This window comes from Panthera uncia, assembly GCF_023721935.1.
Source record: "Panthera uncia isolate 11264 chromosome C1 unlocalized genomic scaffold, Puncia_PCG_1.0 HiC_scaffold_4, whole genome shotgun sequence".
In the NCBI taxonomy this organism is placed as follows: domain Eukaryota; kingdom Metazoa; phylum Chordata; class Mammalia; order Carnivora; family Felidae; genus Panthera; species Panthera uncia.
In genome coordinates, this window is record NW_026057585.1 from 27,016,735 (window position 1) to 27,040,909 (window position 24,175).

The window sequence follows — 24,175 nt, forward strand, 5'->3', positions numbered from 1 at the left end:
AGAACAAACTGAGGGTTGATGGGGGGTGGGAGGGAGGGCAGGGTGGGAGGGAGGGCAGGGTGGGTGATGGGTATGGAGGAGGGCACCTTTTGGGATGAGCACTGGGTGTTGTATGGAAACCAATTTGACAGTAAATTTCATATATTAAAAAATAAAAAAAAATAAAATAAAATAAAAAATAAATAAATAAATAAAAATAAAATAAAATAAACAAGAGCTCTGTGCTGACAGCTCAGACCCTGGAGCCTGTTTCGGATTCTGTATCTCCCTCTCTCTCTGACCCTCCCCCGTTCATGCTCTGTCTCTCTGTGTCTCAAAAATAAGTAAACATTAAAAAAAAATGTGTTTATGTGCTCGCTTCGGCAGCACATATACTAAAAAAAAAAATGTGTTTAAATAAACAAGAGCTGAATTGCTAAATATTTTCCAAAAGGTATTTCCAAGTTGAAGGTACAAGGTAGGAGCACCTTTAGCTTTATGAAATCTTTTTTATTAGTTTTTTTTAAGTTTTTTTGTTGTTGTTGTTTTTAAAACAACAAGTTTTTGTTGTTGTTTTGTTGTTTGTTAGTTTTTTTTTAAGTTGTTTTTTTAAGTTGTTTGAGAGAGAAAGACAGAGCACAGTGGGTGAGGGGCACAGAGAGAGGGAGACACAAAATCTGAAGGCATCTCCAGGCTCTGAGCTGTCAGCACAGAATCCAAGGCAGGGCTAGCAACTCACAAACTGAGAGATTATGACCTGAGCCAAAGTCAGACACTTAACTGACTGAGTCACCCAGGCATCCCTAGTTTATTTATTTTTTGAGAGAGACAGCAAGCACGTGAGCAACCGTGTGTGGGGGAGGGGCAGAGAGCAAGGGATACAGAGAATCCCAAGCAGGCTTCACACTGTCAATGCCCGCGGACATTTTGAACTCACAAAATATGAGATCATAAACTGAGCAGAAATCAAGCATCTTGGATGCTTAACCAACTGAGCCACCCAAGCACCCCTGAAACCTTTTTTTAAAAAGTGGTACAGCAGCAATATCAATTTACATTCCCAACCAAAAATGTGTGTAAGAGTTTCTGCTGTACTACTACACCTTCACCCAGGCTTAGAGAAAACAGTATATAATAATAAAATAACCTACTTCAGCCTCTCAACAATATATAATGAAGTACCAAAAATGAGGCAGTCACAGGTTAAGTAACTTGTCTAAGATCTCATAGATTACAGGGAATATAACCTGTTTCCAAAAACTCTTAAGCATTTTGCACTACTACCTCTGGCATGGCATTCAATCTAGCAGGCCGTAACACTACAGTGTTTGGGTTTAAATTCTAACTGTACCACTTTCTGTGTGTTCTCAATCTCTCTCAGATTCAGTTTCCTCATCTGTAAAATGAGGATGTTATCAATATTCTATGATTGTTTGAAAAGTAAACAAGTTATACACTTAAAGCACTTAGAAAAGTATTTCCATATAGTGAATGCTAAGTTATTATAATTATCACCAAATTAAAAACTTATGCCCATCTAATAGTGTTAAGTGATTGTATTTTTACAACCTCATTGTAATTTTTTTTTTTTTTTAACATTTATTCATTTTGAGAGACAGAGAGAGACAGAGTGCAAGTGGGGGTAGGGCAGAGAGAGAGGGAGAGACAGAATCCGAAGAAGGCTCCAGGCTCTCAGCTGTCAGCACAGCACCAATGTGTGGCCCGAACTCACCAACTGCGAGATCATGACCTGAGCCAAAGTCTGACACTTAACCATTCCATACAGTTTTTGAAGTTTTATTCAAGGTAACTTAATGCAGGAGAGGGGTGGTGGGGAGAGGAGATATCCACCAGCAAAAATTCACATAGCACTGCAGCTATTCTCCACAAAGTCCAGACCTTAGCCTATAGGTTTAATAAAGCAAGGGGACACATGGAGTGGAGTGGGAAGAGCACTGCAGTGAGATCAAAGGGTTTGTGTGTATTTCAAAAGATTGCATGCACCTGACAGCTAACCTTTAATCAGACCTTGAGGCACTACCTGTGTGTCAGAAAGGGAAAAGACTATGTTATTTCTTACAGATTCCTGGGAGGCCAAAGCAAGCCTCTCCTCATCCCTACCTTGATGGGCATTTCTAAAAGGTATGTATATTAATCTCCAAGGGTCCCAGAACACATAAGCCCCAAGAGAGGTAATCCAGTGAACATGAACAAGATGGAAGGCCAGAGATAGAGTCAGTATTGTCAGTACTCCTACAAGTTCAAAGCTGGGATCTAATTATTAAAATCAATAATTAATTCTCCCAGCCACAGTTTTTGAACTTTTTTGTTTTTTAAATTTCAAACAGGTACTCCTTAATGCAGATTCGCCAATTTTTGATATTTTGCCACAACTGCCCATGTCTCTCACTTGAGAGATTTTTTTGTACTGAACTACATTCTAGAGTAATTAGTAACCTTCACCTTTATTTTATTTTAATATTTTTTTAATGTTTATTCACTTTTTGAGAGACAGAGAAGAGTGTGAGCAGGGCAGGAGCAGAGAGAGAGAGGGAGACACAGAATCTGATGCAGGCTCCAGGCTCTGAGCTGTCAGCACAGAGCCAAATGCGGGGCTTGAATTCACGAACCGTGAGATCATGACCTGAGCCAAAGTCAGACACTTAGCTGACTGAGCCACCCAGGTGTCCCAGCAACCTTCACCTTTAATACTTTAGTACGTATCCTAAGAACACAGACAATGCCTCATATAACCATAACTATCAAATTCAAGAAATCTGAAACTGTTACAACACTATTATCTAATGTACAATTCACATGTAAGCTTTATCAATTATTCCAATAATGTTCTTTACAGACCTTTTTTTTTCCTTCTGATCTAGGATCACATACTGCTTTTAGTTATCATATATCTTTAGTTTCTTTAATCTGTGATATCTCAGCTGTTTGTTAAGTCTTTCATGACACTGACTTTTTTTTTTTACAATAATAGCTTAAATTTATTGAACATCTATTATGTGCCGCAGAGAGTTTTAGCTGCTTTACATACCTAATCAAAGAGTCACAACTCATTAAACTGGACATTATCCTTATCTTATCTGTAACTAGGACCCAGAAAGATTACACAATATGTTCAAGGCATGCCCTCATAGTTACTAAGTAGTAAACCTAATGTATGAATCTAAGAAGGAGGTGGACTTAACCACTGGACTACTGATACAAAATTAGATGTCAAACATGATACATAAAAAACGTGCGTTTAGAATCATGCTATGCATGGGGTGCCTGGGTGGCTCAGTCAGTTAAGCATCCAGCTTCTACTCAGGTCATGATCTCACAGTTCGTGGGTTCGAGCCCTGCATTGGGCTCTGTGCTGACAGCTCAGAGCCTGGAGCCTGCTTCAGATTGTGTGTCTTCCTTTCTCTCTGCCCCTCCTGTGCTCATGTTCCGTCTCTGTCTCTCAAAAATAAATAAACATTTTTTAAAAAATCATGCTTGCAAATAATTTTTTTCTTATAGGGAAATATGGGCATTTTCTGTTTAGTAGATAGTAAAAACATACACACACACACACACACACACACACACACACACAGGTTACTCAAAGGTCTACTCTGACACTGCTATTGAAGAGTCACACGGATGAGATCTTCAACAGCCAGAAGCTGATGGTCAATTCTGTGTTTTCTGTGAACCCCTGGATTCAATGACTCTACCTTCTTTTACTTCTCAATGTGATCAAGTATATAACCCATGACTAATACTGGCATAAATGTGCAGCAGCCACTCAAGCTATTTGGAAGTTGCTTATCACTACAACATGATTTTCTCATCCTGCTTCCCCTCTCTTTTCTCAACTACCTACTATTTCTTAAGCCTATGTACTTCACCGTGAGAGAAACACATCAAACTAGGGTTCTCTTCTGCTCTCCAGATGATGTGTACCCAGTGAGAAATTCAGTAAATCAGTTAATAAATGCTGCTAAATATTTGCTTAACCTTGTCTGTTTCCTCATGAGGAGATTCAGGCTATTCATTCTGGGGAGCACACTCCTCCATAAATGACATAGTACCCCTCTTATTATATACCACATATAAAAACACATGATGGCAGTCTGTCCAAAACCTTGGTGGGTTTTTTGTTTTGTTTTGTTCTGTTTTGTTTTTTTGGGAGACTGAGAGAGAGAGAGAGAGAGAGAGAGCCAGAGAGAGAGAAGGAGGGAGAATCTTAAGCAGGCTCCATGCCCAGCTCGGAGCCTGACTTGGTACTGGATCCAACCACACTGGGATCACGACCTGAGCCAAAATCAAGAGTTAGACGCTTAATCGACTTAACCACCCAGGCATCCCCACCTTAACTTACTGATTCTTCCATTATTTCCTCTGATTCGTAATGCTACCTCTTACATATCAAGTTTCTACTGTGTGTATGTTTGCTAAAAAGGGTCTGTTCTATACCACTGATATTTTTTGGTTTATTCCTATACCAACATCACATTGACTTAATTCATATAACTTCAGAAGTCCTGGTGTCTATAGGCATGCTCTCCACCTTGGTCTACAGCTTCAAAATTGCCTCCTTTATTCTTGGACCTCGGCTCTTCTGTATAATATTTACAGTCAGTTCATTAAGTTTTACCAAAAATCTGTTGGGATATTGATGGGAATTATATCAAATGTATCAATTATTTTGGGAAAAAGTGACACTTTTATATTATGGTTCCTTTCAGAAAAATGGTATCTACTTCATTTTAGTATACATGCTGCCAAAGTGAGCACTGGGGTATACTTCATTAGGTAGATCTTCTTTTAAGACTTGCAACCAAATTTTATAATTTTCTCCACTGGATTAATCATGTCTTTTATTCTGATGTTTTGACATCTGGAACTTCACTCACCCTAGGAAGACTGGCCCTCCCTCCCAAGGTTAGCCAATTCTTAGAGACAGTAAACTACTCACCTGGAAGTGTACCTTTCATAAACAAGCTAATCAATCCAGAGCCTCCTCCTCACTCCTCTGTTTGGCTCTTACACTCAGGACCAATAATCCCCTACCCTACTTACCTCAGGACCAGGTACCACACAACTCAGGACAGCCTTACACTATAGCCCGCTGAGATTATTCATACTAGCCAATCCTAAACCTGCCTTCCCTGCTTTCACTGTGCCTTCCCACACAAACCACAAAAACATCTCTTTTCCTCCCAAATCCCTCAGTCTCCTGATCAACCCTGATGCTTTACATGGCCTGTCATGTCTCCTGTTTCTAGGGATTTGTGACTATAAAAATTCCTTCTGCATGACAGTCATTTCCATGTCTGTGTGTCTCACCATACTTGATGAAAGCAAATCTGAGCACATTTTTAAATCTTCATTAAGACTGTACATATTTTCTGTATATTTTTTCTTATTTAACTAATAGTTTTTATTTTAATGTTTTACTAAGTGCAGAAGTCTTAAGTGAATGAGTTTTTATATATGTATACATCCACAAAATTACTATCCAGATCAAATACAGAATATTCAAGTACCCAAAAGACTCCCTCCAACATTCTTTACTCAAAAAGGTAAACACTACTTGGAGTTTTTAACACCATATATTAAAGAATATATGAATCAAGAATTTTACCTATTCTTGATTTCTTATGGAAATGTACTATATTCTTTTGCACCTGGCTTCTTTTGCTTACATTATCTATGATATATATTCACTTATGTTGTTAATAGTTTTAGTTGCTCTTTTCCATGTGTATATGTTCCATAATGTGAATATAACACAATTTATTTATTCTATTATTAACATTTAGCAATTATGAATGAAGCTACTTTGAACACTCTTGCACCTATCCTTTGATAGATACAGGCATTCATTTCTGATGCAGTAAATGCTAGATCACAGGGTGACTTATGTTAGCTTTAGCAGATAATGGCAAAGTTTTCCAAAGTGTTTCTACCAATTTACACTCTTAGAAATATATGAGAATTGTAGGGGCTCCACAAGTTTGCCAAAACTTGATATTGTGAGTCATTTTCATTTTAGCCACTGTGGGCCATAATGGGCCTTTTTCCTTTTGTCATCACCCTTGTTTTGTTTATTACTTTCTTGTAGGAAAATCTTTAGCTATTGATTCAATATCTCTAATAGCTATATTTCCATTCAAGTTTTCAATTTATTAAGTTAGTTCTGTTAAATTATATTTTGTTGAGAAATCATTTATTGAGTCCAAATTTTTATATTTATCATCCTAAAATGGTTCATAGTATTTGGTCTTCTTTCTTTCTTTTTTTTTTTTTTTTAATGTTTATTTCTTGAGAGAGAGAGAGAGAGAGAGAGAGAGAGAGACAGAATGTGAGTGGGGGAGGGGCAGAGAGAAAGGGAGACACAGAATCCAAAGCAGGCTCCAGGCTCCAAGCTGTCAGCACAGAACCCAACACCGGGCTCAAACCCACAACCAGAAACCATGAGGTCATGACCTGAGCTGAAGTTGGACACCCAACTGACTGAGTCACCCAGGCACCCCTTTCTTAAATCATAGCTAAATCTATACTTTAGAAGTCCTTTTCAATCCCAATATTGTTTTTTGTGCTTTGTCTCCTTGATTAATTTTGTCTGATGCCCATTAGTTTGGTCATTATGAAAAGTACCAGATTTAGATTTTGTTGATTTTCTCTATGGTTTCCTTGTTTTCTATTCGATCATTTAATCCTATATTATTTCAATACTTCTATTTCCTATTTTTCTTTTGATGATTTCTTCAACTGTCCTTTTCCTGACTACATAAATTGGATGTTTTAGCTCATTCATTTTCATGCATATATTAATTTCAATATATGCACAGGAGACTAAAAATTTCCCTCTAAGAATATCTTTGGTGTCAGCCCACAAGCTGTGGTATTTTTTATATCGCTCTGTTCTAAAAGTTTTTTTTTTTAATTTTTTAAAAATGTTTATTTATTTTTGAGAAAGAGAGACAAGAGTGTGAGTGGGGGAGGGACAGAGAAAGAAGGAGACACAGAATCCAAAGCAGGCTCCAGGCTCTGAGCTGTCAGCATAGAGCCCAATGCAGGGCTTGGACTCACGAACCATGAGATCATGACCTGAGCCAAAATTGGACACTTAACTGACCGAGCCACTGAAGCGCCTCAAAAGTTTTCTAATTTTTGTCCTAATTTCTTCAATGGTCCGTAAGTAGCAAGAAAGCTGGCTTTAAATTTCTAAAAATACATGATTTGGGGGTGGATTACATTCTAACTTAATTGTACTATAGTCTGAGAAGGTAATATATACAACATCAATCTTTTGGTGTTTGTTGAAACTCATACTTTCTGGCATAGTGAGGTAAAGATTATAAATGTTCTAGAAGTGCTTGAAAGAATATGACTTTTCAAACTGTTGGGTATAGGGTTCCATAAATACATACATTAGATCAAGATTACTAGTTGTCATTCAACTCTTCAATTTCTTGCTTTCATGTTACTAATCTAATAATTCCTAGTAAATGTGTAAGAATGTTACCTGTATGATTAAAGGTTTGCTCATTACCATGTGAAATTTTATTTTCTTTATATATTTCTGGGCTTGACTATTAGATACATGTAAGTTTAGAATCTTTACAGGCTCCTGGTTAGATATTATTTAAACCTTATATAAGAGTCTTCTTTTTAAACTTTATTTTAGAGAGAGAGAGAGAGAAAGCAAGCAGGGGAGAGTGCAGAGGGAGAGAGAGAGAGAGAGAGAAAGAAAGAAAGAGAGAGAGAGAATCGTAAGCAGGCTCTACACTCAGCACAGAGCCTGATGTGGAGCTTGATATGATGACCTGGGATTATGACCTGAGCTGAAATCAGGAGTCTGACACTCAACCAACTGGGCCACCCATATAAGAGTCATTTTTATGCTCAACATCACTCATCACCGGGGAAATACAAATCAAAACCACAATGAGATACCACCTCACACTGGTCAGAATGGCTAAAATTAACAACACAGGAAAACAACAGATGATGGTGAGGATGCAAAGAAAAAGGAACCCTTTTACATTTTTGGTGGTAATGCAAACTGGTGCAGCCACTCTGGAAAAAGTATGGAGGTTCCTCAAAAAGGAAAAAACTAGAACTATCCTATAACCCAGCAACTGCACTACTATACTTAGTATAGGTAAATACTTTTACCCAAAGTATACAAAAATACAGATTCAAAGGGGTCCATGCACCCTGATGTTTAAAGCTGCATCAACAATAGCCAAACTATGGAAAGAGTCCAAATGTCCATTGACTGGATGTCCATTGACTTTATCCGTGAATGGATAAAGAAGAGGTGTATATACATACAATGGAAAATTACTCAGCCATCAAAGATAATGAAATCTTGCCATTTGCACTGATATAGATGGAGCTAGAGTGTATTATGGTAAGCAAAATAAGTCAAAGAAAAATACAATATGATTTCACTCATATTGTAATTGGAATTGAAGAAACAAAACAGATGAACACAGAAAAAAAAGGAGGTAAACCATACAACAGATATTTAAGTATAGAGAACAAACTGAGGGTTGATGGAGGGAGGTGGCGGGGGTGGGGGGTGGGAAATGGGTTAAAAGAGTGATGGGTATTAAGGAGGGCACCTGTGATGAGCACAAGGTATTGTATGTAAGTGATGAATCACTAAATTCTACTAAAAATGAGTATTACACTGTATGTTAACTGGAATTTAAATAAAAACTTGAAAGAAAAAAATTTTTTGAAGACAAAAATGGAGATTATGATTTTTTCCTGTGTAAAAAGCTGTTATAATTATATTATTATATTGGAAAATATTATTAAACTAAAAAATGTTAAATGTTTATTAGTTTAAATGTTAATTGACATTGATAGTTAAGGGTTCCTTAGTCAAGACTACCTACAAAACTTTATATTAAGACATGCTTTATACAAAATCAGGGCACCTGGGTGGCTGAGTTGGTTAAGTATCTGGCTCTTGATTTCAGCTCAGGTCATGATCTCAATGTTTGTAGGTTCAAGCCCTGTGCCAGCAGGCTACACATTGATAGTGCAGAGCCTGCTTGGGAGTCTCTCTCTCTCTCTGTCCCTCCCCAATTTAGGTATGTGTGCACGCTCTCTCTCTCAAAATAAACTTAAAGAAAAAAAAAAAAAAAGACATGCTTTATACTTTCTTTTACTCACGAACATATTTACTCACGAATTTTATTTAGGAAATAATTTCAGAAAAAAGTAAATATCATTACATTGATAATCATTATCAGACTTCTAATCCCAATCCAGAATGCCAGTAACATGAAATTTTTAATGAAAAATGAAAAACTATTAATAGACAAAAAGAACATTAAATTTTTCTACTGCTAAGTTTCTGAAATATTTTCATTTTAAAAATTAGCTACAGGGGTGCCTAGGTGGCTCAGTCAGTTAAGCATCCGACTCTCAATTTCTGCTCAGGTCATGATCTCACAGGTTGTGAGTTTCAGCCCTGCATCGGGCTCTGTGCTGACAGTGCAGAACCTGCCTGGGATATTCTCTCTTTCTTTCTTTCTTTCTCTCTCTCTCTCTCTCTCTCTCTCTCCCCCCCCCCCCGCCCCTCTCCTGCTCACTCTCTCGCTCTCAAAAATAAATAAATAATTTAAAAACAGATAATAAAAATTAGCTACAATTTAAAAAAGGTAATATATTCTTTTTCCCCCTACAAAAACAATTATCTGCTTTAAAACACATACCTCTTTCCTTGTTTACTTTGTTCAAGTAAGTCTACCTTTAACTTTATACATTCCTCTTGGGACTTCTGCAAACTCTGCTCCTTTTCAATCACCATTTTCTGGCTCTGCTCTAATTTATCTTCTGCCTCTCTATAAAATAAAGGAAAATAGTTTTTAAAGGCTATTAAAGAGATTATTCCAGGTATGCAAGAATAGCTCAACATTAGGAATTCTATCAGCTTAAATTAGCAAGGTAAGAGAAACCAAGATTTAGTAAGAAAGAGAAAAGGCATATTTATCACTTATCAACTAAGAGTTTTTACAAGGAATAAAATGATACATATACAGTCAGATACTAGAAGCATAACCATACAGTTCAAAAATTAGGTAAGAATGACTATTATTACCACTATATCCAATGATTTTTCTGATAGTTACTAAAAGAAAAATGAAAAAGTACTAAATAGAAATTTTGAAAAGGAAAGACAATATTTTCTTTTTCTGCTAATATTATTAGCTGCCTGGAAAATCCAGGAGAATCAAAATGCAAAATTATTAGGGTAAAATAATATGACAACTAGTCCAATTACAAAATAATTATATTACACAAAGAGCAACAGCATTCCTATATACCATCAATTAACAGAACATGAACAAATTCACAACAACCAAAAATATAAAATATCTAGGAATAAAATTACAACAACATGTGATACAAGGAAAATTACAAAATTCTGATGGTCACAAAAGATGACTTTAGTGTACATCAGAATAACCTGCAGGACTTACTAAAACACATATTACTGGATCCCACCTCTCACAGTTTGTGATTCAGTAAGTCTGAGACAGAACCTGAGATCTACAATTCTAACAACTTCCCAGAAGATGCTAATACTGCTGGTCCCAGAACTACACTTTGGGAATCATCAAAATGGAATGATGTACTATTTACTATGCATATATTTCTCATTTTATTCAAAGCAAAAGGGGATAAATTATAAAGTGCCTGATTCCTTGTATTTTATTCTTAAACTCCCATTGAAGCACCAGTATATACTACTATATAGGGCAAGAAATGAATTAGTGCATATTCAATAAAAGCATGTAAATAAGCATCTCAGCTCATTTTATGTCTTTTTTTAGCCCCCGTAAAACACATGCATCTTGGAGCCAAGAGGAGTTATGATGGACCACAGAACAGATTCCACAGGTCCTAAGATAGTCTCTAAACCACTAGAAATTTATGGGGTGGGGAACAAGATTTCACAAGATACATCAAAAAGCACAAGTAGGAAGTAAAAACTTTAAAGCCATAAAAAGTATATTTACCTCAAAACTTTATCTTGGGCTGAAACTTCTGCTTCCAAATTTATAATGTGTTCTTCCAAGATAGGCACACTTGCTGCCTGTTGTTGAACAGATTCAAGCATAGAAACCTAGAACAAAAAAGTAACCTTTAGCACATTTTCTTTCACAAAATAATCTACTTGATCCTTTGTTTCTTTTTCTGTTTGCGAGGGTGTTCAATATAAAGCCCCAATCATCGATCAAATGTGAAGCTCACCCTATCTCTTCCTTTGATCAACATTTACATGGGTGTGTCATCATCACAAGCCAATATCAGCATGTAAGCTCCAGCCATTACCCTCAACTTAATATCCCAAGATAATTGATTAACTATTTGGGGGGGAATAAAGAATCTCTACTGAAACCAACCAGGAAAATAAATTTCACATAAACAGAAAATTCAATATAAAAGATAAAATTATAAAAAAGTAAATAAGAAAATACTTACTGAACCATTTTACAATTTAAGACCTAATTTTAGAATACATCTTACTAGAGAAAACTTAGAAAATACAAAAAGCAAAGTAATCCTACAACCTGGAAGATAAAAAGAATACAGCAGGGTGGGAATCTACAACCTAAATGGTATCTGGAAAGAATATCAATAAGGGACCTAATTATCCCTGAAAAAAGGAAGCATGAGGTCCAGGAAAGAAAACCCAGAATACAGCTAAAAATGTGCTGGTAAGTCAACCCTCCTTTTCCCATTCCTTTCAAAACACCAACAGTCCAGTGATAGCCTACCAGGAAGAGAGAGAAAATTGATTATCTAAGACACTGAACAGGAAAGGTTTAGGACTATGTAGAACGATGAGCAGGGATGAAGTAGTTATAAACAAGCTGGTTGACATAAAACAGTTTCCAACTTCCTACATCATCTCATTTAGGGCTATCCCACAGGTGGGAAATCAAAGGATTCTTTGCTGGAAAAATTCAACAGCTCCAAAGAAAAAGGCCTCACATACTGATTTTGGGCAAAAGAGGCTGGGTATCTCCCTAGAAAAGATCCACCTCCCCAGGCATCACCAACATATGAAGTGCATTGGACAATAAACTTCACCTTTGTACAGAGAGCTTCCAAAGCGCATTTAAGTGCCTTTCTCTTAAATATAAAAAGGTAAAACATGAACATCTGAAAAAAAGGCTTCTAACGTAAAAAGTCAAAGGCCACAACAAAAGAAAAAGGCAACTGGCAGCAAGCAAGGCAAGTATGCACACACACATAGAAACACACATTAAATCTTAAGAAAGCTAAGTGAAGATACTGCATCAGGATGTTCTTCCAACCACCCCCCCCAAAAAAAAAGATTAAGAGAATATGGAAAAGCTCTGGAAAATGAAAAAAAAAAATCTGACAGCTAAAGTAAGATTCAATAAAGGTGTAGATGATAGCTTTGAGGAAATTTGAAAAGTATCATAAGAAGACAAGGAGATGGAAAACATGAGAAAAGACCTTAAAAGATTCAGAGGACCAATTGAGGTAATCCAATATTCACCTAATAGGAAAAATAAAAGAGAACAGAAGGAAGAAAAGCAGATAGGTGTAAATGGGCCTTAACACACAAAGGTAGACAAATAAGGATAGTAGCAGACCTATCTACTGAAACTTGGCAGGCCAGAAAGGAATGGCATGAAATCTTCAATGTGATGAACAGGAAAAATATGCAGCCGAGAATCCTTTATCCAGCAAGTCTGTCATTCAGACTAGGAGAGATAAAGGTTTTCCCAAACAAACAAAACTTAAGGAATTCATTACCACTAAACCAGCCCTACAAGAGATTCTAAGGGGGACTCTGTGAGTGAAATGTTGCAAGGACCACAAAGTACCAGAGACATCACTACAAACATGAAACCTACAGATAACACAATGACACTAAACCCATATCTTTCAATAATAACACTAAATGTAAATGGACTAAAAGCTCCAACCAAAAGACATAGAGTATCAGAATGGATAAAAAAAACAAGACCCATCTATTTGCTGTCTACAAGAGACTGATTTTAGACCTGAGGACATCTTCAGATTGAAAGTGAGGAGATGGAGAACTATCTATCACGCTACTGGAAGTCAAAAGAAAGCTGGAGTAGCCATACTTGTATCAGGCAAACTAGACTTTAAATTAAAGGCTGTAACAAGAGATGAAGGGCAATATATAATTACAGTGTCTATCCATCAGGAAGAGCTAACAATTATAAATGTCTATGCACCAAATTCAGCAGCACCCAAATATATAAAACAATTACTCACAAACATAAGCAACCTTATTGATAAGAATGTGGTAATTGCAGGGGACTTTAATATTCCACTTACAACGATGGATAGATCATCTGGACAGAGAATCAGTAAAGAAACAATGGCCCTGAACGATACATTGGACCAGATCGACTTGACAGATATTTAGAACTCTGCATCCCCAAACAACAGAATATACTTTCTTCTCAAGTACATGCAGAACATTCTAAGACAGATCACATACTGGGTCACAAAACAGCCCTTAATATGTATAAAAGAATTGAGATCATACCATGCACACTTTCAGACCACAATGCTATGAAACTTGAAATCAACCACAGGAAAAAGTCTGGAAAACCTCCAAAAGCATGGAGGTTAAAGAACACCCTACTAAAGAATAAACTGGTCAACCAGGCAATTAGAGAAGAAATTTAAAAATATATGGAAATAAATGAAAATGAAAATACAACAATCCAAACACCTTGGGATGCAGCAAAGGCAGTCCTGAGAGGAAAATACATTGCAATCCAGGCCTATCTCAAGAAACAAGAAAAATCCCAAATACAAAGTCTAACAGCACACCTAAAGGAACTAGAAGGAAAACAGCAAAGACACCCCAAACCCAGCAGAAGAAGAGAAATAATAAAGATCAGAGCAGAAATAAACAACATAGAACCCCCCCAAAAAACCCAAAAACAAAACAAAACAAAAAACAGTAGAGCAGATAAATGAAACCAAGAGTTGGTTTTTTGAAAAAATAAACAAAATTGATAAACCTCTAGCCAGGCTTCTCAGAAAGAAAAGAGAGAGGACCCAAATAGATAAAATCATGAATGAAAATTGAATTATTACAACCAATCCCTCAGAAATACAAGCAATTATCAGGGAATACTATGAAAAATTATATGCCAACAAAATGGACAACCTGGAAGAAATGGACAAATTCCTAAACTCCCACATACTTCCAAAACTCAAATGGAAAGAAATGGAAAATTTGAACAGACCCATAATCAGCTAAGAAATTGAAATCAGTTATCAAAAATCTCCCAACAAATAATCGTGGACCAGATGGCTTCCCAGGAGAATTCTACCAGACATTTAAAGCGGAGTTAATACCTATCCTTCTCAAGCTGTTCCAAAAAACAGAAATGGAAGGAAAACTTCTGGACTCATTCTATGAAGCCAGCATGACCTCGATTCCTAAACTAGACAGAGACCCCACAAAAAAGGAGAATTACAGGCCAATATCCCTGATGAACATGGATGCAAAAATTCTCAACAAGATACTAGCAAGTCGAATTCAACAGCATACAAAAACAATCATTAAGCATGATCAAGTGGGATTCATTTCTGGGCTGCAGGGCTGGTTCAATATTTGCAAATCAATCAGTGTGATATATCACATTAATAAAAGAAAGGATAAGAACCATACAATCCTGTCAATAGATGCAGAAAAAGCAGTTGACAAAATACAGCATCCTTTCTTAATAAAAACCCTCGAGAAACTCAGGATAGAAGGAACAAATCTAAACATCATAAAAGCCATATATGACAACAGCTAAATCATCCTCAACGGGGAAAAACCAAGAGCTTTCCCCCTGAGATCAGGAACACGACAGGGATTTCCACCCTCACCGCTGTTGTTTAACATAGTGTTGGAAGTCCTAGCATCAGCAGTCAGACAACAAAATGAAATCAAAGGCATCAAAAGTGGCAAAGATGAAGTCAAACTTTCACAATTTGCAGACGACATGATACTCTACATGGAAAATCCAACAGACTCCACCAAAAGTCTGCTAGAACTGATACATGAATTCAGCAAAGTCACAGGGCACAAAATCAATGTACAGAAATTTTTATACACCAATAATGAAGCAAAAGAAAGAGAAATCAAGAAACGGATCCCATTCACAATTGCATCAAGAACCATAAAATGCGTAGGAATAAAACTAGCCAAAGATTTAAAATATATGTATGCTGAAAACTATAGAAAGCTTATGAAGGAAATTGAAGAAGACACAAAGAAATGGAAACACATTCCATGCTCATGGATTGGAAGAATATTGTTAAAATGTCTATACTACCCAAAGTAATCTACACATTCAATGCAATCCCAATCAAAATTGCACCAGCATTCCTCTCAAAGCTAGAACAAGCAATCCTAAGATTTGTATGGAACCACAAAAGACCCCGAATAGCCAAAGTAATACTGAACAAGAAAACCGAAACAGGAGACATCACAATCCCAGATTTTAATTTCTGCTACAAAGCTGTAATCATCAAGAAAGCACTGTATTGTCACAAAAACAGACACATAGACCAATGGAATGGAATAGAGACCACAGAATTGGACCAACAAATGTAAGGCCAACTAATCTTTGACAAAGCTGGAAAGAGTATCCAATGGAAAAAAGATAGTCTCTTTAACAAATGGTGCTGGGAGAACTGGACAGCAACATGCAGAAAAATGAAACTAGATTACTTCCTTACACTATTCACAAAAATAAACTCAAAATGGATAAAGGACCTGAATGTGAGACAGGAAACCATCAAAACCCTAGAGGAGAAAGCAGGAAAAAACCTCTCTGACCTCAGCCGCAGGAATTTCTTACTTGACTCATCTCCAAAGGCAAGGGAATTAAAAACAAAAATGAACTACTGGGACCTCATCAAGATAAAAACTTCTGCACTGCAAAGGAAACAGTCAACAAAGCTAAAAGGCAACCAACAGAATGGGAAAAGATATTTGCAAATGACATATCGGATAAAGGCCTAGTATCCAAAATCTGTAAAGAACTCACCAAACTCCACACCCGAAAAACAAATAATCCAGTGAAGAAATGGGAAGAAGACATGAATAGACACTTTTCTAAAGAAGACATCCAGATGGCCCAAAGACACATGAAAAGATGCTCAATGTCACTCCTCATCAGGGAAACACAAATCAAAACCACACTAAGATACCACCTCATGCCAGTCCGAGTGGCTAAAATGAACAAATCAGGAGACTACAGATGCTGAAGAGGTTGGGGAAAAACGGGAACCCTCTTGCACTGTTGGTGGGAATGCAAACTGGTGCAGCTGCTCTGGAAAACAGTGTGGAGATTCCTCAAAAAATTAAAAATAGATCTACCCTATGACCCAGCAATAGCATTGCTAGGAATTTACCCAAGGGATACAGGAGTGCTGATGCATAGGGGCACTTGTACCCCAATGTTTATAGCAGCGCTTTCAATAATAGCCAAATTATGGAAAGAGCCCAAATGTCCATCAACTGGCGAATGGATAAAGATGTGTTTTATCTATACAATAGACTACTACTTGGAAATGAGAAAGAATGAAATCTGGCCATTTGCAGCAACATGGATGGAACTGGAGGGTATTATGCTAAGTGAAGTAAGTCAGGCAGAAAAGACAGTTACCACATGTTTTCACTCATATGTGGATCCTGAGAAACTTAACAGAGAACCATGGGGGAGGGGAAGGGAGGAAAAAAAAGTTACAGAGAGGGAGGGAAGAAACCATAAGAGACTCTTGGATACTGAGAACAAACGGAGGGTTGATGGGGGTTGGGGAGAGGGAAAGTGGTGATGGGCATTGAGGAGACCACCTGTTGGGATGAGCACTGGGTGTTGTATGGAAACCAATCCAACAATAAATTATATTTAATATAAAAAATAATAAAAATAAAAATAAACATTTAAAAATAAATAAAAATAAAAATTTTTAAATAAAAAATACAAAGGAAGATAAATAAGTTGTATTTCCTTCATACAAGAAATAAAACTACATAAATTGATAATCTTAAGATTTTAAGAAGCTATGACTTATGTAAATGTACACACTATACAAGCTACCCTAAATCATTTTCAGATATTAAATTCATATAAAATTGATTTCATAACATGTTGATACTATATTATCATAACAAAAGTTATTATACATAACACATTAAGGCAAAACATGGAATATTTTTCCAATTATAAATCTTAAAATGATTCCAGTTAATTTCTACTTGCATAGTCACACTTCAAGAAACATACTTTTGCTCTTGACTGTGTTAATTCAAAGTGGACAGATTCCATTTTAGTCATTAAAGAATGATTCTGTGAGACCAAACAAGCATTTTGTTGCCTAAGTTTGTTAAGTTTTTCTCGAAGACTTCTGATCTCCTGATCCATGAAGGTAGATGAAAAAGACATCTGAAAAATGAAAAAGAGCAAGCTATGTTGCATTATTTCATTATATGTAATTAATGGAAAACTGTAAACAATTATCAGTAAAATGTCTACATAGCTCAGAAAATGAGTTAAGATGTTTAGTAAGTGTGGTTGAGGACGTGTGGGACAGTAAGCGCTCTCCTCCACTGTGGTGAACACATACATAAATAAGTATAGTTTAGAAAACAATGGTACACTTTGGGAAAGTTCTTAGTATTACCAGTAAAGTTCAACATACTAAGACTCAACAATATTACCCCTGGGTATAAATTTAAAACTTTTGCAGCTGGGGGCGCCTGGGTGGCTCAGTAGGTTAAGTGGCCGACTTCGGCTCAGGTCATGATCTCACTGCTCTTGAGTTCCAGCCCTGCGTCAGGCTTTGTGCTGACACCTCAGAGCCTGGAGCCTGCTTTGGATTCTGTGTCTCCCTCTGTCTCTGCTCCTCCCCTACTCACAGTCTGTCTCTCTCAAAAATAAATAAACATTAAAAAAATTTTTTTTACACCTGAAAATATAAAAATATTCATACTAAATTTCCCCATAAGAGACAATAAATGGAAAAAAACCAAATGAATGTCAACAATAAAATGGAAAATGGATAAATTCTTTAAACCAACTCTTCATTTTGGCTAGGGTCATGATCCCAGGGTCATGGGATTGAGCCCTGTTTTGGGCGCTAGACCGAGCATGGAGCCTGCTTAAAATTCTCTCTCTCCCTCTGCCCTTCTCCCACCTTGTGCTCTCTCCCTCTAAAATAAAAAATAAATTAAAAAAATAAAAATAAAAAAGTAAACTATACACAAATTTTTATTATACTTTTAAATATATATTTTATAATAAATTAATTTTCTAGAAGGTTGAGGTTTTCAAGACATAATTTTTTTTTGAAAAAGTAATATACTTATGCAATCCAAAAGTCAAAACTATACAAAACATACAGAAGCCTCATTCCCATTTTTAGTAGATAGGTAACCATTTTTATAAGTTTCTTATTTATAAAACACCAATCACACAGCAAAAAAAAAAAAAAAAAAAAATAGGGAACTGCTTATACAGTTATTAACTACAGAGTTACTAAGTTATGGTCTTAACTAAGCCCAGTCTTCTAGTGTTTCCACATTCATTTGCAAGCAATACAAATTACCCACTCCCACACTGACTTATGCAAAATCTAGCATTCTAATTAGGTCATTCTGTACCTTGCATTTTTTAAACTATATATCCTGCCAATCTCTCCACAATTAATATAGTTGGAAAGTCTATTCTTTTATTCTCTCCCCCACCTCAGCTGCAGTTTCCATTGCATGTTTATTCAACTAATCCCCTATTACTGGACACTTGAGGTATTTCTAATCTTCTGCTATAACAATGTTTCATTTTGTACTTATGCAGGCATACCTGTCAGGTATTTTTCTAGAAATGGGATTTCCACATCAAGAGTAAACGTATTTGTGATTTTGGGAAACATTACCGAATGCCCCTCCACAGGGGCTATATCATTTTGCATTCCTACCAGCAATGTATGAGAACACCTATCTCCTTCTAATTTCACCACAAAACACGGTATCAAACATCTGGATGTTTTAACAATCTGATAGGTTAAGAACTGGTACCTTAGTTTCACTGTGAATTCCTTTTATTATGAATGAGAATGAACACCTTTTTATTTGTTTGAAGATCATTTTAATTTCCTTTTTCACACATATCTATTGCCCATTTTTCTATCGGGTTATCTTTTCTTCTTTCTAGAAGCTCTTCCCATATTAAAGAGATTACCCCTTTGTCTTTAACAGGCATTACCAATATTTTCCCCCTCCAATTTATCATCTGTCTTTTGATTTTGCTTAAGGTAAAACACAATGATTTCAAATAAAGCATATATGTAACAAAACTGATCAGCAATTTGAGTTAGGATAGAGGTCAATTTTCCAGAATGTAAAAAAAATTTTTTTGCCCCCAGAATTACATAATCTTTGTAGACATGGAATTTGAATTTATTTTCTAAATTGCTGGCTCACACTGCTTCATTAAGTAGCTTCCTTACAAAAAGAAAACCTCTTGGGGCACACTGGGTAGCTCAGTCAGTTAAACATCGGACTTTTGATTTCAGCTCAGGTCATGATCTCATGGTTCATGAGTTTGAGCCCCACATGGGGCTCCACGCTGACAGTGTGGAGCCTGCTTAGGATTCTTTCTCTTTCCCTCTCTCTCTGCCTCTCTCCCACTTGTGCGTGTGCATGTTCTCTCTCTCTCAAAATATCTAAATAAACTTTAAAAAAAAAAGAAAAAACATCTCAATTGTTAGCTTTCTGAAGTAGGAAGACAAAATTTTATTCGAAAAGATGATGAAGTGCATATGCAACTGTATCTATATATGCATGCTGGCTGTGAGGCAATAGAGCATAGGAAGAGAGTGGAATGGGAGATTAAAGGGTTGAGTAAGGAAGAAAGGTAAACACAGTGAGATGGACAATATGATTGAATACGAAATATGGAGAGAGAGAGAGTTCCAGACTAGTAAAGATGTCGAAGAGCATCCACAAAATTCAGGGATAATGAAGAGAACAATACCATGTTATCATATAGCACCTGATTCAGGCTAAATATGGTAAATATACCTTAACCACTGAATAAATAACTGATTACCTATTCCGTACATGGGATAGTGCCAAAAATCACAGGAGTTACAATTTACTTAGGAAAGCAAGCCATTTAATTGCAAAAAGGTAATAAATATAGAAGTTTAAAAATAGAGCAACACACCAAAGCAACTATTTTCTTGTTAGGACACAAAAAGAACCATAACATTTAAATTCAATGAGTCTTAAGCATGATGATAAAAGACTATGGAAAACATAAGACATTTAAAGAAAAAACTTTAGATCTTTAGACAGATCTAAAACCAAAACTACTTTTATGTAGACAGGTCTAAAAACAATAACCTTATCTCTTGTTTTTTTTTCAAAATCAGTACGGCCACTGGGCATTTTACAAACTTTTTTATAAGGTGTGTGATTCAGAAGTCCAAGCTGGTTAGGCAGAGAAAGATCTTCCAGGATGAGTTTTTCAGACCTTGAGAGATTAGAGGTATAATCAGAATTTTCACTTGGACTAACACTAGAGAAAAAAGAAAAATACATTTTAATTCCTAGATGATTTAAGTATTCACTCCAATTTCTATACATCAAATAAGAAAACAGAAAGAAAAGCACCTGAAGTGCTGCTGGAAATCACATTCAGTTCTGAACTTAAGGCAATGTCACAACTAAATTTCTTAATAAAGTGTAATTAGTTTTAAACTAGAGGCTCTATACGCTAGAATTACTTAAGATTCAAAAAAAAGTCAAAATAATAAAAGATTAACCCCGAAACATATATTTTATACTGAGTCCTAATATAGTAAAAGTATCAACTTAATGTACAAACACTTCCCTAATATTTCTACTTTTTCCTGGATGAGCACTGGGTGTTGTATGGAAACCAATTTGACAATAAATTTCATATATTGAAAAAAAAACCAAAAAACCAAGGGTTACATTAAAAATTACAGAAAATTGGGGTGCCTGGGTGGATCAGTCGGTTAAGTGTCTGACTTCGGCTCAGGTCATGCTCTCGCAATCTGTGAGTTCCAGACCTGTGTCAGGCTCTGTGCTGACAACTTAGAGCCTGGAGCCTGCTTCAGATTCTGTGTCTCCCTCTCTCTCTGCCCCTCCCCTGCTCTTGCTCTGTCTCTCTCTCTCTCTCTCAAAAATAAATATTTTTTAAAAATTACAGAAAAACTATTTCCTATTGTAAATATTATTAGAAGCAAAATATATAATAATGAAATTCATACATTTTACATTCATAAAGTCATATTCTAAAGTCTACATATGATTTTACTTACTTACCTGGATAACTGTTCCCCTAAACTCTGCAAACTCCATTCCGTTATCTTCAGTTCATGTCTTAAAGAAGCAACATTTGCAAGCAAACTTTCTTCTTCATGGTCTTTATTACAGTAGTCTGATGAACTAGATTCCATTTCTTAAAAAATGAAATGAATTTCTTGTACCTTGATGGAAAGAATCTGTGGTGTCAGTCAAAATACTCTCACAATAATAGAATTTAACTCATTATTTTTCTGTTTTCTCAAATGATGTGCAATCTTTCATAGTAATTTAAAACAAAACAAAACAAAACCCCAGTAACAAGGAATTTCTCTGCACTGTAAAGCCATGCAAATGGAAAGTTCAATAGAATTTCAGTGAGTCAATTTTTTATTATATACCGGGTCTAGTTATTCTAGTCCCCCTTCTCCAAGCACATTTAATCTTTCTAACAATTGTGTGCATTAAGTACTTTTATTCTACGTTAAAGATGAACTAAGAATATGACAAATTAAATAATTTACTCAAGGTCATACAAACTGTCAATGGTAGAAACAAGATTTGAACCGAAGTCATCAGGATCCAAAGACCTTTTAATTATGTTGCACTGTAATTTCTAACTTATTATAAATCAATTTCAATATGAGCTGTTTGAACTTACATGCTCAAGTTACAAGGTCCGGAAACCTGATAAAAATGGTATCATTATAATCATTCATATTTTCTTAAAAGCAATTTATTACCAAGTAAAGTTTAACTCCTTCTCCTATTTAAAATGGTTATAAGGTTTAAAAAACACACACAGTCACATCACAACCATAAGGATCAAAATGGCATTTAGCAAGTTAACTCATAGAAATACATGAAGAAAAGCTTTTCTTTCTTCAACTGATGACGATCTCTGGAGTTGTGAAATTCTCTACTAAATAACCTTTGCAAATAAAAAATCGTAACTAAGGGCCACATTTTGTTATTAATAATTAATACATAAAATCATTGCTTCAAAGTATATATTAGTAACTAATATAATAAAAACTAAGGCTTTAAAATCTTTACTACTCCTGTAGATCTTTCTGCATCTTAAAATTACATTCTTCTTTCAAATCCCATTTACCTTTGTCATTGTAGCATCTCTCTCTCATTACCCTTCTAGAATTCTGACCACATCCCAAGCTCCAAAAGGTTAGGAGTCCTGTGTATTATGTTCAGGACTGTAAGGCACTTGCAGAAGTTCAGTATGTTCGGTGAATAAATGATGACTCCCTAATTGCCCTTCTTTCCTTTCATTGAGCCAAAATAGTTTGGTAAATTTACTTCCCACTCAAAATTTCTCAGATGTAAGGAGGAAGATTAAAAAGAAAACCCTCACCTTATTGTAAGAAACTGTGGCAGGAAATTAAATGAGACGCTATGTCATCGCAGAGAAGATGTTTCTTTTTTCCCCTTTCGTTTGCACAAATTTGTTTCTGCTTAAGTGAGAAGACTCTCCCGTACAAAAGTCAGTGGATCAGGTCCCCATTGTGCTCTATCTTTTCAACATCTCTAGCCTCCTACAGGATGGTGAAGGAAAAAAGGGTACAGACAATTTGGGTAAATTCTAAAATGCCATTCAATATTACGTTTCAACTAAATCAGGTTTTGGGTCCAACATCTGTGTATTTTAATGTAACAATTCCCTAACACTTCAGTACCAACGAATATATTTGCTTTTTAACTTTTTTTCTTATTAGAGCATTTACTGTCAAAGATTTTTTTTCTTCCCTCCAACTTACAGTAGTTATAAAAGTCTATTCTCACACACGTGGCAAAGTATTTTTGGCCCTAATAACGTGTTTGTAGCTTTACGCACGCATACCCATCAACACCGAAGAACAAGGTGTTCTTTATAAACTTTGCAAGTAATAGGATGGGTTGTAGTCTTAAAAGATTCCTCATTTGGCAAGGAGATCAGAGATTTATGTTGTATTGTCCTGTTATCAACTACTCTCAATTTGACAGAATTAATCCTACATTCATCTGGAAGCAGCAGAGAAAAACTAACCCTAACCCTCCCCGATTTCTCAAGTAAAACACAACCCTGCAGAGCAGTCAGCGCAGTTAAGGGTGAAAACGAAGCGCTTTCGAGGGTGCTGGGAGGGAAAGGAACGTAACTCCAGGTAGGCCTGTTTCTACCCTCCAAGGAGCAGTCACCACCCAAGCCGTAGTTGGGAGACAGACCCACCTGACAACAGCGCACACCGCGCTCTCATCCGCGTTCGGAAGCCTAAGACCCTCTACAGAGCTCGGGGCGTGTAAGCAACAAACACTTCACGCGGAGAACAAACGAACCACAGCCGCACGGAGTTCGAACCGCCGCGGGAGCCGTTGGGGACACGCCTCCCGGGCCTCAGACCCGCCCCCTGCGCAGGCTCTGCGTGAGGTGACGCCACGACGCGGGGTCGGTCGGGGATAGTGATCAGCGAGCGCATCCAAGCCCGCTCGCTCCGAACTACATTTCCCACAATTACTTCTAAGACGCCCATTGGTGTGGGGGAAGCCATGGGAACCTGCCGCTCGAGTGTGAGGCGGGGCGCGCTCACGCCGGGCTTGAGGGGGCCGAGGCCGAGGCGGGTGCGGAAAAGGACTGCTGGCCCCGCCCCTCGGTCCCTACCCTTTGGAGGCCGGTGTTTCCCGCTCTGAGGGATCCTGTGCCGCCGTCGTGGCCACCACCTGGGGTTGCTTCAGGCTTCAGGCTTCAGGTTTCCCTGCCAACCACGAGGAGTCCAGGGAGGAAAAGCGGAGCCTAGGTGCCAGTAACGCACACCTCCCGCGTCTCTTCTAGCC

At 36.8% G+C, this 24,175-nt stretch overlaps 1 protein-coding gene across 7 annotated transcripts in view; it reads right to left on the reverse strand.

Moving 5' to 3' along the window:
- Positions 1-24,091, reverse strand: part of CCDC18 (coiled-coil domain containing 18) — a 119,303-nt gene extending 95,212 nt beyond the window's left edge. For 2 of the 7 annotated variants that reach the window (XM_049618429.1, XM_049618424.1), the window contains exons 1-7: positions 23,574-23,719; positions 22,722-22,902; positions 21,374-21,537; positions 20,426-20,600; positions 17,307-17,465; positions 11,013-11,119; positions 9,705-9,833 (exon numbers count right to left, since the gene is read on the reverse strand). In XM_049618429.1, coding sequence (XP_049474386.1) covers positions 9,705-9,833; positions 11,013-11,119; positions 17,307-17,465; positions 20,426-20,600; positions 21,374-21,507 — 704 coding nt within the window. In that variant the 5' untranslated portion in view covers positions 21,508-21,537; positions 22,722-22,902; positions 23,574-23,719. The other 5 variants (XM_049618425.1, XM_049618427.1, XM_049618430.1 and 2 more) reach the window with 5 other exon arrangements.
- Positions 24,092-24,175: the final 84 nt, after the last annotated feature.